A 15240-nucleotide genomic window follows, 5' to 3' on the forward strand; every position below is an offset into this window, starting at 1 on the left:
ACAGGTGAATATGCTGAAAGGCCAGCGTCGGAGAATTTGTATTTGTTAGTTTGTTGATTTCAGTAACTGTGGCCCAAGGTGAACGAACGGGGGGTCTCAATCTGTGCTCTCTTGTGACAGGGGGAGGCTTTTGTCAGGGGCAAGGGTGGGGACAAAAGTAGGTCAGGAGGAGGCAATGAAAGGAGAGTCTTGCCTGGGATTAATAAATTATAATCTGATAAGAACCAGCATTTATTGGTCATGCAGCAGGGACGAGGCAGTTTATTATCCCACTCCATCCTCCTTATCGACCCTTTGAAATAAGTGCCGGTACTAGTCCTGTTTTCTAGCTGAGGAAAGGAGGCGCAGAGAGGGTAAGTTACTTGCCCAACAGTCACACAGCCAGCAAGTGGTGGGGCTGAGATGGAACGCAGGCCTCTCCTTCCTCCGGCCCATGCTCTATCTTCCAGGACGGAGTACGGGGCGCTTGTGCCTAGACACCAGGTAATCTGTCCGTTTCTTTCCGTTCCCTTGCCCTGGAGGCAGGAGTAGAGGATGAGGGCGGAGACCTGACCTTGACAACTGGGAGCTCACGGTCTCAGTGCCAGAGCAGTTGAAACCAACAAACAAAAAAACAATAACGTACACGCTCAGAAACGGACGGACAAGAGCGTGGTTTGGGCCAGGGAATGGTTAACTCAAGTTAAAAGGGCGGGGAGGGGAGTCTTTAGAAAAACCGGGCTGCCCAAAGGCTCTCTTTTAGTCCCTGGCAGCCTGACAATGGAAGGCTTGGAGCCAGCAGATCGGAATGAGGGACACAGATGGTTCAGTAGCCAGGACCTCTGGCGGGCCACAAACTGACCAGGCAGGCACAGGCGAGCAGGGTTTCAGGTCTTCTGTCTAGTTCAACACTCCTTGCTTGACATAGCGTCTCTTCCCGGCAGGAACAGAGCTGGAACAGAGCTCGGTAGAGCCACCTCACCTATCCAGTGGTGCAAACACTGCTGAGTTCTAAAGCTCTCCGGGTAGTGGGAGAGGACGGGAACGTTGCCTTTACTCTGTTGCCATTTTCCGCTCCTGGCTGTCTGCCGGCTTACTCTGGGGTCTGGCCCCTTTGGGGAGTAACTTCTGCCTAAGTCAGTAGCATTACCTTGGCAGTCTGCCAAAAAAAAAAAAGAAGAAGAAGACACTTTTCGGATCCAGGTATGGATGTCCGGACATCCCTTAGGCAAGATGGCTTTGGTTGAGCATCGTTGTGCCAGTGTAGGGGAAGGAGAACTCTCCCCTGGGTTTTCCCAAAAGGTGTAGAGTGCCCTAAATACTTTAGGGATGGCAGTTGTTGGTCATGGAAACAAGACTGGCCCTAGAGGCAGGCGAGGAGGCAGTAGGGAGGGGCCTGCCTAATTCCACTCCTGTAAAATCACTCTGCCCTTTTCCTCTGACCTGAGCTGGCTTACTCTGGGAATCAAAATGGCCGCCCTGTGCTAAGCAGGCTTCTCTGAGCTCCAGCTCAACAGTAACAGCAGCTCTGATAGGCGCTGACCCGCCCCCTCCACAAAAGGGGTGAAGAAGGAGGTAGGGGAGAGAGCGAGGTCCCCACCTCCACAGCAGGGGTGAAGAAGGAGGTAGGGGAGAGAGAGAAAGAGAGGTCCCAGAGAAGGCCTGCTCTCAGCCAGGAAAGACCGCAGCCCCTGCTGTCAGGAGGAGACCAAGACCACAGCTTGCTGACCCCTCTGCTGGCCTCCAGCCAGCTGGGAAACGCACACACCCCTGGTGGTCACCCCTTCCCCCCACGGAGCTGTTGCTTGTTTGGCTTTGACAGCTACGTTCCTCTTAAAGCCGTAATGGGCAGACTCGCTCAGTGGTCAAGAGTATGGGCTTTGGGGGGCACCTGGGTGGCTCAGTCAGTTAAGCACCTGACGTCGGCTCAGGGCGTGACCTCGTGGTCTGAGAGTTCGAGCCCCGCATTGGGTTGTCTGCTGTCAGCACAGAGCTCGCTTGGGGTCCTCCGTCTCCCCCTCTCTCCGCCCCTCCCCTGCTCACGCACGCTCTGTCTCTCTCAAATATTAAAATTAAAAAAAAAAAATTCAGAGCGTGGGGTCTGGATGCCGGCCCTGCCCCTTACCCCTCTGTGAACTTGCGTAAGGCCTGCGGCCTCTCTGAGCCTCGTCTTCCTCGTCCGTAAAACATGGGGGTAAGCGTAGTGCCTGACTCATACACCCGCAGAGAACACAGAATTGGGTTAATGCAGACCCAGAGCCGGGCATGCGACAGATCCTCAATAAAACTGAGGTGCTATTTGTTATTGTTCTTGAAGCATCTCTTCAGAATCTATGTGTGGCGTTGGAGGCCCGATTCGAACTATAAAAGCCTGTCCAGGTGTGTTTCCGTGTGCTCTGTGATTGTCATACACACACAAAAGGGCCAGCTAGCCTCACAAAACCTCAAAGGAAAGGACCCTCGATCTCGAGAGAGAATGGGGAGCGGGGACGGTAGGAGGGTTAATGATTCATCGGGTTGGGTGAGCTTGACAGGCATTTACCTAGAGGCCACCGTGCGCCAGCACGGCACACATCTGTATACTCCCAGCCCTCCGAAAAACCGCTTTCTTGATCTTTCCCCTCAGCCCCATCGGGGTGACGCTAAATTTGGCTCTTCGGGGCCACTGCTGCTCTGGGCGCTGCTCCCAAGGCCTCAGCCGGCTCCACTCCCCTACATCTCAGTCGCTTCCTCGAGTCCCCGCCAGTCGGGCCCAGCCGCACCTCTGGTTTCCCCACCCCCACCTCCGGACCCCGCACCCAGGAACTCACGGTTTCTCTTCTCTCTTGCCAAGCGCACTACTAACCTGCGGTCCCCTTTGCCGGCTTCCCCGCCATTCCCGTTACCTCGGGCTTTCTGGACTGCTAGTGGCGCCCCCGGTCTGCTGAGAGGCGAGGCGTGCGGGTAGGGGTGGAGGGTAGCTTGTCGGCGGCCGTGATGAGGCCAGCTGCCCACACCCACTGTGCGGACCTCCCCACGGCAGAGCCGGGCGTTCCCCAGCCGTATGTGGACGGCCCTTGGGGGTCAAGGTCTGCCAAGAGCAACCTGGGCCACGTGGTTCACAGGACCATGAAGGTCCTTTTACGCCCATACGGTGGGCTTCTTTTGTCGCTCGCTTATTGGAGACGGGCCAGAAGACAAAAGCTTCCTACCACGACTGCCTTCCGCGTCTATACGTCCTCAGACGGTGTGGGGACGGGACGGCTTGGTCTTCAGGTCGTGTCTTAACGTGTCCACGGAAGATAAAAGTTGTTTCCAGTAACAGGCCAAAGGTTCTGAGCTCCCGTTTGCTCCAAGTACAAGACCCTTCTTCTTTTTTCCTTTTCTTTCTTTTGTCCCTCCTTTTACGTACTCTTTTTTTATAGTTTTTTAAAAGTTGATTTATTTTTGAGACAGAGAGACAGAGAGGGCCCTCGCACACGTGGGGGAGGGGCAGAGAGAGCGAGAGCGAGAGCAAGAGAGAGAGAGAGAATCCCAGGCAGGCTCCACACTGTTAGCACAGAGCCCCACATGGGGCTCAGACTCCCAAACCGTGACATCATGACCTGAACCGAAATCAAGAGTTGGACGCTTAACCGACTGAGCCACCCAGGTGCCCCTCTTTTTTATAATTTTTTTAAAATTTTATTTGAGAGAGAGAGAGAGTGTGTGCGTGAGCAGGGGCAAGAGGCAGAGGGAGAGTGAGAATCTTTTTTTTTTTTCTTTTTTTTTTTTAACATTTATTTTTGAGACAGAGACAGAGCATGAATGGGGGAGCGTCAGAGAGAGAGGGAGACACAGAATCTGAAGCAGGTTCCAGGCTCTGATCTGTCAGTACAGAGCCCGACGCGGGGCTTGAACTCCCGAACCGCGAGATCATGACCTGAGCCGAAGTCGGACGCTCAACCGACTGAGCCACCCAGGCGCCCCAAGAGAGAGAGTGAGAATCTTAAGCAGACCCCACGCTCAGTGCAGAGTCCGACCCGGGGCTCGATGCCACGACCCGGGGATCACGATCTGAGCTGAAATCAAGAGTCAGGCCGCTCAACTGACTGAGCCACCCAGGCACCTCATTTAAATATTCTTTTTTTAAACCAAGAATTTATTTTTTTAGAGCAGTCTTAGGTTCAGAGCAAAGTTGAAAGAAAGGTACAGAGTTTTCCCACACGTCCCCCGCCCCCACACATGCCCGTTTCTCCCATTCTCACCACCCCCACCCGAATGATACACTTGTTACAATCGATGGAACTCTGCGGGGACATCATAATCACCCAAAGTTTGGACTTTACCTTAGGGTTCACTCTTGCTGTTGTACATCCTATGGGTTTGGACAAATGTATAATGATGTATCATTATAGTATACAGAGTATTTGCACTACCCTAAAAATCCTCTGGGCTCTGCCTATTCATTGCCACCCCCCAAACTCCTGCAAGCACTGATCTTTTTACAGTCTCCAGAGGGTCATATATTGGAGGGGGAGGTGAGGGAGGTGGGTTGGCACCGGGGAAGGTGCCGGAGAGGACGCATTTCAGCTGGGTCCTGAAGGGTCACCGGGAGTTTACCTGGCAGTAAAGCGGGGGAGGGGGAGGTCTCTGCAGGCAAAAGCAGCAGCGTGAACAGTGGCAGAGATGGGTGTGTGTGTGTGTGTGTGTGTGTGTGTGTGTTTAAGTAAGCTCGAGGCCCAACGTGGGGCTTCAACTCCTCACCCTGAAATCAAGATCCCATATGCTCACTGACTGAGCCAGCCAGGCACCCCTACAATACAAGGTTGTGGGGTTTTTTTAATGTTTATTTATTTATTTTTTTTATTTTTTTTTCAACGTTTATTTATTTTTGGGACAGAGAGAGACAGAGCATGAACGGGGGAGGGGCAGAGAGAGAGGGAGACACAGAATCGGAAACAGGCTCCAGGCTCTGAGCCATCAGCCCAGAGCCTGACGCGGGGCTCGAACTCACGGACCGCGAGATCGTGACCTGGCTGAAGTCGGCCGCTTAACGGACTGAGCCACCCAGGCGCCCCCAACGTTTTTTAAAAAGATAGGTAGGGGTGCCTGGCTGGCTCAGTCAGGAGAGTATACGACTCTTTTTTTTTTTTTTTAATTTTTTTAATGTTTATTTATTTTTGACAGAGAGAGAGAGAGAGACAGAGCATGAACGGGGGAGGGGCAGAGAGAGAGGGAGACACAGAAGCTGAAACAGGCTCCAGGCTCTGAGCTGTCAGTACAGAGCCCGACGTGGGGCTCGAACTCTCGGACCACGAGATCATGACCTGAGCCGAAGGCGGACGCTCAACCGACGGAGCCACCCAGGCGCCCCCACAGCATATGACTCTTGATCTCAGGGTTGTGAGTTCAAGTCCCACATTGGGCGTAGAGATTACTTAAATAAATAAATATTTTTTTTTAAATCCTCAAAAAAAAAAGAGAGAGGTAAAGTTTAAGAAAAGAAGAGAGAGAGGGAAGAAGGAGCTGGGAAACAGTTCCAATTAGGGAATTTACAATTTTTTTAATTAAGTTCATTTATTTATTTTGAGAGAGAGAGAGAGAGCACAAGTGGGGGAGGGACAGACAGAATCCCAAGCAGGCTCCGTGCTGTCAGCCCAGAGCCCACTGCGGGGCTCAGTCTCACAAACCTGTGAGATCTTGACCTGAGCCGAAATCAGGAGTCAGATGCTCAACCGACTAAGCCACCCAGGCACCCCCGGGGAAAGGAGTCTTTTAGTATCTAGCAAGAGTCCTTTTTTTTTTTTTTTTTAACGTTTATTTTTGAGAGAGAAAGAGAGCACAAGCGGGGGAGGGATGGAGAGACAGGGAGACAGGGGACCCGAAGCAGGCTCTTCCCTGACAGCACAGAGCCCAGTGTGGGGCCTGAACTCACGAACTATGAGATGGTGACCTGAGCTGAAGTCGGACGCTCCACCGACGGAGCCACCCAGGTGCCCCAGCGACGTTGGATGTAGAGATTACTTAAAATCTCTGGGGCGCCTGGGTGGCTCAGTCGGTTAAGCATCAGACTTCAGCTCGTGTCACAATCTCATGATCTGTGGGTTCAAGCCCCTCATGGGGCTCTTTTCTGGCAGTGTGGAACCTGCCTGGGACTGACTCTCTCCCTCTCTCTCTCTCTCTCTCTCTCAAAATAAATAAATAAACTTTAAAAAAACAATAAAATCTTTTTTAAAAAGTTGATCAAGCTGGATTAATGAGGAAAGAGACAACGATGTCTCATATAAAATGAAGAACTATGGAACCTTATTAATTTGCATGGCATTCAAATTATACTAACAACCCAGGACTCGGTAAGGAAAATAATAATATAAATAGCATAGGGCGCCCGGGTGGTGCAGTCCGTTAAGTGCCCGGCTCTTGATCTCGGCTCAGGTCGTGATCCCACAAATCTTGTGGATTCGAGCCCCGTGTTGGGTTCCGCGTTGACAGCGCAAAGACTGCTTGGGATTCTCCCTCTCTCTCTCTCTGCCCCTCCCCTGCTCACGCTCTCTCACACTCTCTCTCTGTCTCCCCCCCAAATAAACTTAAAAAGAAAATAAATCCCGTTTTTGAAATGAGGAAATTGAAGTTCAGAGAAATTAAGGAACTTGCTTGTGATCACACAGCTGGTGACCGGCAGAGAGAAGGGTTGGAATCCAGGTCTGTGTGACGGTAAAACCCATGCACGTGACCTTTGTGCCCCACTTGGACTTCCCCAAACGGCTCAGCTGTCTGCGATTGTAGGGCCCGGAAAGTTTCTCTACTAGGCTGTCCTTCGTTAACCTACTTTCAGTCATATATAATAAAACAGAATATCCTTCTAAAATTTCGTAACTTAGGTGTCACTAATTTAAACGAACCCCCCCCACTTCCCCCCCCCCCGCCCGCCACACACACATAACACGTCGGAATTAGTGACGTTTTTCTGTATTGTGTATTATATGCCCTCGTGGTGGGGGTTCACGAGAGAGGCTAAAGTCTAATGATATAGAGGACTGCTGCCATCGCCAGGGGGGTTGCGACAAGGAGCGGGGTGGGGTGTCCTGCAAGGACACAAGTGAGGTACATGTTGGGTGCAGCACACGTTGTCATTTTATGTCTTGGAACTTAATGCTTTATTTATTTTTGAGAGAGAGCGCGAGCAGGGCAGGGGCAGAGAGAGGGGGACAGAGGATCCAAAGCGGGCTCCACGAGACAGCTTCAAGCCTGATGCGGGGCTCAAACCCACAAGCCACGAGATCATGACCTGAGCCGAAGTCGGACGCTTAGCCGACTGAGCCGCCCAGGTGCCCCCATGTCTTGGAACTTAGAGGCCAAGGTCAGGGAGTCCCTGGGAGGCAGGTCCTGGAGGGCAGGCCGCAGTGACCCAGGAGGCAGAGCACCTGGCTTTCGTCCCGGTCACTCTTCCGTTCAAGATCTTGAGTTTTCATCTGTCAAATGAAGTCATTGGAGAGGAATATCATTTTTTTTTTTAAGTTTATTTATTTGGGGAGGGCAGAGAGAGGGGGGAGAGAGAATCCCAAGCATTGACAGCGCAGAGCCCGATGCGGGGCTCGATCTCACAAACCGCGAGATCATGACGTGAGCCAAGATCAGGAGTCAGACGCTTAACCAATCGAGCCACCCAGGCGCCCCGGAATATCATTTTCTGAAGATTTTATTTTTAAGTCATCTCTACACCCAAGGTGGGGCTCCAACTCACAACCCCAAGATCAAGAGTCACACGTTCCACTGAATGAGCCAGCCGGGCGCCTCCGTTGGACTAGAATATCTTAAAGTCCCTTTCAGATCTGAGTCTGTGGTTTGGGGATTCGGGGTTATCGGGGCCCAGAGTAATGAAGATCTGGGAACCAGAAGGAGAGCAAGACAGGGCCAGGCTTTGTGGTCAGAGACAACAGAAATCTACAGTCCCCGAGGCCTGACCTTCTTGGTAGTTTGTTTCAGTGATTAAACTTGAGTTTGAGCGCTGCTTCTCTGGCTGTAATTTGCTCGTACATTCTATGGAGATTTATGGAGGATGGCGGAAAGAGGAGAGTAAGACGTGGTCTCAGCCATCAGGAATTACGGTCTCCGGGGGAAAGAACACGAAACAACGAACGAACAGAAAACAGAATAAAATGTCTTATTGACTAGCCGTGTGACCTTGATCAAATCACTGAACCTGTCCCCAGGCCTCAGTTTCCTCACCTGAAACAGGTGCATACGCGGTCAACAAATGCCTGCGGATTAGTAATAGGACTACGACTATTATTATGGGCGACGGGTGTGCTTAGCAAAATAGAACTATCTACACAGTGTTGCAAAGGGAGAAATGAAACCGCGTGGAAGTTGATCCTGGTTTTCTCCGTATCATATTGGACAGTTTTTTAGCCACCGTCTTTGTAACTCGTGCCTAACGTTATGCCAAAACGCTTTAAAAACTCCAGACCACTCCCGTCCTGAGCATTTCAGGCATTTGTTCAGCAAACCGTTCACCGAGCCCCGGCCATGTGATACAGAACTGAACAAGGCCAGTCCCTACGGAGTGCACAGCCCCCTCCGAAAAACGGACATGGGAAAGAGTTGTTTGTATTCACTGTCTCCAGTCTTTCTCTTCCCATCTCTCTTGAATGATGCCCACCAGACTTTGGCCCTTACCACCCAACAGAAACTTCTTTTCTTAAGGCAAGCAGTGACCTCCGTGTCTCTAAACCCAGCGGTCGGTACTCAGGCCTCATCTTCTCGGCTCCCTCTGATTCGCTCACTGCCTGCACTTGGCTTCTGAGACACCACCCTGGCCTGCTGTCCCTTCTCAACACCGACAGCCCCTTCTCGGTCTTCTTTGCGTGACTTCTAAATGCGGGGGTATCCCCGGACTCGGGCCCTAAGTGATCTCATCCGGTCTCCTGGCTTTAAATACCATCCAGGTGTTGAGGACTCCCAAATTCTATCTCCAGCCCTGACCCTCTCTCCTGAGCTCCAGACTCGTGTGGCCAGCTCTTGGTTTCGGCTCAGGTCATGATCTCACAGTTCGTGGGATCGGGTCCCACGTCGGGCTCTGCATTGACGGTGTGGAGCCTGCTTGGGATTCTCTCCCCCTCTCTCTAGCCCTTTCCCGCCCCCCCCCTCTCAAAATAAACATTTTTATGTCACTCTCCTATTGAGAACCCCCCAGGGACTCCCATTCTCACTCAGTAAAAGCCAAAATACTTACGATGGCCTACCAGCCATTGTTACTGTCTGGTTCATTCCATTCTCACCACATCGGCCTCCTTTTTGTCTCTCTAACGCCCTAGGCATGCTCCTGCCCCAGGGCCTTTGCAGATAGCTGCACAATTCAAGTCCTTCAGATCTTTCCTCAAAGGTCTTGCTTGGTGAGTCTCCCTTGACCACCCAAATAAGACTTCAACACCCTCTAGGCACTCCCTGTATCTTTTCCCTGCCCCCATTTTCTTCAGAGCATCCCGTGCCTTTTAATATTTGGTATAATTATTTACCTTCTTTGTCCATTCCCCTCCCCCAACTAGAATTTCAGCTCTGTGGGAACAGGGACTTTCATCTGTTTGTTCACTGCTGTATCCCCAGCACCTGGCACCTAGTGGGTATGAAATAAGCATCTGAATAAATGAAAAGTCTTCAGAGGGGATAATGAGCGCTAATGGAAGCACAGAAATATTGCTAAGGACTGCAGGGGGTGAATGATGCTTTTAATGCCAGGAAAATTGTTATTTAAGGGCCTTGTACGTCATTCTAAGGAGCTTGGATTTCCCAGGAATCCCAGGTTCCTGACTTGGGGCTGCAGGTTGAATGGTGGTGACATTCACGGAGTTAAGAAATACAGAAGAGGCCGGGCGCCTGGGTGGTTCAGTCAGTTAAGCATTTGACTTTGGCTCAGGTAATGGTCTTGCGGTTCATGAGTTTGAGCCCCACATCAGGCTGCCTGCTGTCAACACAGAGCCTGCTTTGGATCCTCTGTCTCCCTCTCTCCCTCTCTGCCCCTCCCCCACTAGCATGCTTGTTTTCTCTCTCTCTCTCTCTCTCTCTCTCTCTCTCTCCCAAAAATAAATTTAAAAAAACAAAAAAGAAATACAAGAGTGGCCGAGTGGTTCGGGCAGTTGAGTGTCGGACTCTTGAGTTCGGCTCAGGTCATGAACTCACAGTTCGTGAGATCGAGCCCCACATCGGGCTTTGTGGTGAGAGTGCAGACCCTGCTTGGGATTCTGTCTCTCCCTCTTTCTCTGCCCCTCCCCAACTTACGCATGCGTTTTCTCTCTCTCTGTCTCTCAAAATTAATTAATTAATTAATTAATTAATTAAAAAGAAATACAGAAGAGAGAATACATTTCATGGGGCACCTGGGTGGCTCAGTCAGTTAAGCATCCAACTCTTGATTTGGGCTCAGGTCATGATCTCACGGTTGGTGAAAATCAAGCCCCACGTTTTGGGCTCTGCCCTGACCGTGTGCAGAGCCTGCTTAGAATATTCTCTCTCCCTCTCTCTCTGCCCCTCCCCTGTGCTCAACCTCTCTCTCTCTCTCTCTCTCTCTCTCTCTCTCTCTCTCTCTGTCAAAATAAATAAATAAACTTAAAAAAAGAATAAATTTCATGTGGTCAAGGTGAAAGGCAATAATGGGTTCTAAGAGTGTCAAGTTTTGAAAACCTGTGTGCTATCCAGGTGGAGATGTCCAGTAGGCAGCTGAGTGCTTGGTTTGGGAGCTCAGGGTGGGAGGTCAGGGCCAAAGAGAAAGATTTGAAAGTCATCTAGCTGTAGATGGTGTTTAAAGCCATGGCTATGGTAGAATTTCCTAGAGAAGTCGTATAAATTGAGGAGGGCAAAACGTTACTGGTTATTAATGCCAAATACTGCTCCAAAATCCAATAAGAAAATACCAAGGGTGCCCGGGTGGCTCAGTCAGTTAAGTGTTTGACTCTTGGTTTCAGCTCAGGTCATGATCTCATGGTTCTTGAGCTCCACGCTTCGAGGAACCTGCTTAGGATTCTCTCTCTGCCCTTCCCCAGCTCGCCCTCCCTCTCTCTCTCTCTCTCTCTCTCTCTCTCTCTCTCAAAATAAACTTAAAAAGATATTTTTAAAAATCCTACTGAATTTGGCAGTGAGGAGGCCCTAAATGAATATATTCATTTATTCAAATATTTCTTGAGCATTTGCTCTGTGTCAAGGATACAGAAGATACCATAGTGAACCAAACAGGCAAAAATCCCCTTTGCCCCAGAACTAAAATTCTAGTTGAGAGGAACAGACAAATAAGAAAAGAAATAAGGGGCGCCTGGGTGGCTCGGTCGGTTAAGTGTCCGACTCTAGAGTTTGGCTCAGGTCATATCACGCTTCATGATATCACGTGAGGTCATGGGTTCAAACCCCGCATCAGGGTTCACACTGATGGTGCAACGTCTGCTTGGGAATCTCTCTCCCTGTGTCTGCCCTCCTCTGCGCGCGCGCTCTCTCTCTCTCTCTCTCTCTCATACAAAATAAATAAACTTGCAAAAAAAGTACAAATGAAAAGGGAAAGGGACGTCCGTTAACAGACGAGTGGGTAAACCCTGTGGTGGGGCTGCACAACGGAACACGACTCAGCAATAAAAAGAACAAATTACCGAGGAACACCAGAACAGGGATGGATCGCAGAAGCATCAGGGCCAGTGGAAGAAGCCCGTCTCGAAAGGTTACCGGCTGTACGCTTCCATGTATGTGACATGCTCAAAAGGCAAAACTAGAAGGCCAGAGAAAAGATGGGCGGCCGCCCAGGACTGGGAATGGGGGAGGCCCTGACGGGAAAGGGGCAGCGTAAGAGCATCGCGGGGGCAGAGGGGCACTTCTGTGTCCTGACGGTGCTGATGGTCACACGAAGCTCTACGGAGGAAGGAGTTGTTGTCTTTTTTCCTTAAGAGAACGTTTTTTTCTTTTTTTAATGTTTATTTATTTTTGAGAGAGAGAGAGAGAGGCAGCATGAGTGGGGGAGGGGCAGAGACAGGCTGAGAGGGAGAGAGGGAGAGAGAGAGAGCACCCAAAGCAGGCTCCGCGCTGACAGCACAAAGCCCAACACAGGGCTCAAACCCGTGAACCGTGAGATCATGACCTGAGCGAAAGCGAGAGTCAGACGCTTAACCCACCGAGCCACCCAGGCGCCCTGAAGTGAACTTTCTATGTAATAGTAAATAGCAACGCTGGCCCATATTTATTGACCCTTCCCATGTGCAGGACGCTGCTGAGTGCCTTCCATGCACCCCTCGTTTAATTCTCACGAAAGTCCCATGAAGTGGGTACTATGAATAAGGAAACCAAGGCTCGGGGGGGGGCTAGGTAAGTGCCCAGGGTCACATGGCCAGCAGGTGAGGCGGCCAGGATAGAACCTGACTTGTCTGACTCCAGAGATTCTGCTCTTCTGACTGTGAGACTCTATTGCCTCGCCCGCGTGGAAGATCGTTTTTGTTGTGTGTTTATTTATTTGCTTATTTATTTTTAAGTAATCCCTACAGCCAAGTTGGGGCTCGAACTCATGACCCTGAGATCAAGAGGCACGTGCTCTTCCGGCCGAGCCAGCGGGGCGCCCCTCCCGCCTGGCAGATCTGGATTGCACTTCACGAGAATGCCATGCTAGCCTCAACTAGACATTTCGGAAACAAACCAAAGTATGCGCGACGCTCAGTGTGACCCTGACACCATTTCTGAACGCCAGCTGTAAGGGGCCGTCCCCCTCACGGTGGCCCAGAGCTGTCACGTGCGTATGCAGCTGGTATACTGAGAAGTCCTTTCATCTGGTCCCTGAAACTGTTTTACTAAAGGACAAAAATGTGACTTGCAGGGAGGGAGCATTTTGGTGATCGGCCCGGACAGTCCTCGGAGTAGTGGTGAAGTCCGTGAACGTGGCCAAAAGTGGTGTAAAAGCAAGGATCGCCGAAGTCGAGGTCCAGAAACTGGGTGCGGGAGGGGTTGTCTTACGGATGCCGAAGTTCCCTGAGATGGCGTTGAATCTGGAAGAGGGGGAGCCCCCAGGGGGCACGGTCTTCAGTGAACATGGCAGACCTTCAGGAGGTCAAGAGACGGGAACAGCAGCAAGGAGTGTGGTTCGGTGACACGAGCCCCTGCCGAGAACTTGTGGCCTTAGAGCCAAGGAGTCAGGGTCCGGGGACGGCGAGACGGATCTGCTCCTCAACCGGGGACGTCTGTGACGTGGAGAAATGAACGGCCCACACCTGAGAGCTTCACAAGGGAGGCCTCAGTTAAGACAGGGAGACGGAGGGGCGCCTGGGTGGCTCAGTCAGTTGAGCGTCCAACTTCGGCTCAGGTCACGACCTCATGGCTCGTGGGTTTGAGCCCCGCATCGGGCTCTGTGCTGACTGCTTCGGATTCTGGCCCCCCCCCCTCTACCCCTCCCTGGCTCGCTCGCTCTCTCTCTCTCTCTCTCTCAAAAATAAACATAAAGAAAAAAAAGGGGGGGGAGCCAGAGGAGGGGGGCATTTAAAGGTTAAGGGCCTGGGAGAATGTTAATCACGTCCAGAGGGCATAGGTAGGGAAGCCACGTTAAGTATGAAGTTTCCTTTGTCCTGAATGGTTGCTTCCTTCCGAGCAAAACAAGCTGCAAAAATGTGAACGGGGCGTCGTGACTTTACTGCGTGTTGATGTTCATCCTGAGCCCATCGAACAAGAGGCCTGTGACAGCCGTTCTTGGCCAGCCTCTTGGCCAGGAGCATAGCAACCGGGGCCCGGACTGGAGACGCTGGCTTCTCTGGCTAGAACATTTATTTCCCGGTGACTGCGTCACCTCATCCCATCTTCTCGATTTCCCGCCAGGCTCAGAGCCCGTGCCTTCCGCACCGTGGAGGAGTGGACGTCCATTTCTCAGGAGCGGTGGACTGCTTCCGGCAGATAGTCAAGGCCCAAGGGGTCCTGGCGCTCTGGAACGGACTGACACCCAACTTGCTAAAGGTGAGAAGGGCGGTCAGTCTCTTCTTCCCCACCTCTTCCAGTTCTAGCCCGTTCCCTTGCCGCTGCCCGACAGGATGTGTGGAGACACCCTGTCTTGTGCCGACGGTCGCACGAGACCCAGGCGTGGAGGCTGGCAGTCAGCCCCGAGAGAGGGGACCCTGTGCGGCGTTGGGGCATCTGACACCCCACCCCCGAGCAGCTGAGCACTCAGTGTAGAGGCTCCTCCCATGGGGGCTCATGGCCTCCTAAGGGGAACCTAACCCCCCCCCCCAAGCCTAACATCGTTTGCAAAAAAGCGTACGATGTGCCCGCGTGCATCTCTCTGGGGAGAGGATCCCAAGCTTTCGTCGTCGTATTCCCAAAGTAGCTCATGACCCTCCCCACCACCACCACCACCGAAGAAGGCAAAGAACTCCGGACTGATCTTGCGTGAGCTGACACTTAAATGATTCCAACCAAGACCAGCATACGTCGCCAGCTTTCATTCTGTCATCTTCCCTGATTCCGAAAATCGCGTCAGGTTGACTGCAGACGCACTGTTTTCTGCTTAAAATTTGATCATGCTTTCCATTTCTTTTTACACAGATAGTTCCGTATTTTGGAGTTATGTTTGGCACCTTTGAGTTCTGCAAGAGAATCTGTCTCTACCAAAACGGTTACACTGTGTCTCCTCTGAGCTATCAGCTGACCCCAGGGGTGGATCAGAGTTTGAAGCCCCAGGAATTACGGGAATTTAAAAAGTTCTTCAAAACCAGACAGCTGAAGTCTAAGAAACCAACTCTTTAAAACCGAATGGAGCAAGAAGGGCACTGACTGAAGGCGTGTTACAATCACAGAAAAGAGGTAGCCTCGGAATTGCGTGTGCGTGGAGCGACAAGCGGGTCCTCCTGTCTGCTGCTCTCGGAAATGAGAAGGTTGAGCCGCGTATCACCTCCGAGATCCGATCTGATGTCCTGGTGAACACCTGTGCCGGGGGAAGTTTCCCAACGTGACTGTTTTGTGGCAGCATTCCACCCGATTTCATAACAAAACGTGGCTGTAGCGAAATGTGCAACGTACACGTGCAACTTACACGACACCAAAGAAATGGCCCCGCCGCGACCTCAAAGCGACGTGTAGTTGGAGTGGCTGAGCGGATACATACCACACCGTGAGCTTAGCCGCAGGGTCACAGCTTGCACTAAGCCACACTGGCCTAGCTTTGCTCCATTTGACCCGAGACTTCCCAACATAGCTGCTCTGAAACTCCTAATCCTTGCTGACTCCGGAGTGCACACGCTATAGCGTAAATTACACCTTCTCAGAAACTAAATTAAAACGTTTAACATTTAAAAA

The 15240-nt window shown here is 51.5% G+C and overlaps 1 protein-coding gene across 1 annotated transcript in view; it reads left to right on the forward strand.

Annotated features, from left to right (window-relative positions):
• The window catches only part of SLC25A43 (solute carrier family 25 member 43), a 33379-nt gene extending 18139 nt beyond the window's left edge, over positions 1-15240 (forward strand). Inside the window, exons 4-5 of the mRNA XM_030305096.1 lie at positions 13771-13905; positions 14491-15240. Coding sequence (XP_030160956.1) covers positions 13771-13905; positions 14491-14691 — 336 coding nt within the window. The 3' untranslated portion in view covers positions 14692-15240. The remainder of the gene's footprint in view (positions 1-13770; positions 13906-14490) is intronic.

This window comes from Lynx canadensis, chromosome X (genome assembly GCF_007474595.2).
Source record: "Lynx canadensis isolate LIC74 chromosome X, mLynCan4.pri.v2, whole genome shotgun sequence".
In the NCBI taxonomy this organism is placed as follows: Eukaryota; Metazoa; Chordata; class Mammalia; order Carnivora; family Felidae; genus Lynx; species Lynx canadensis.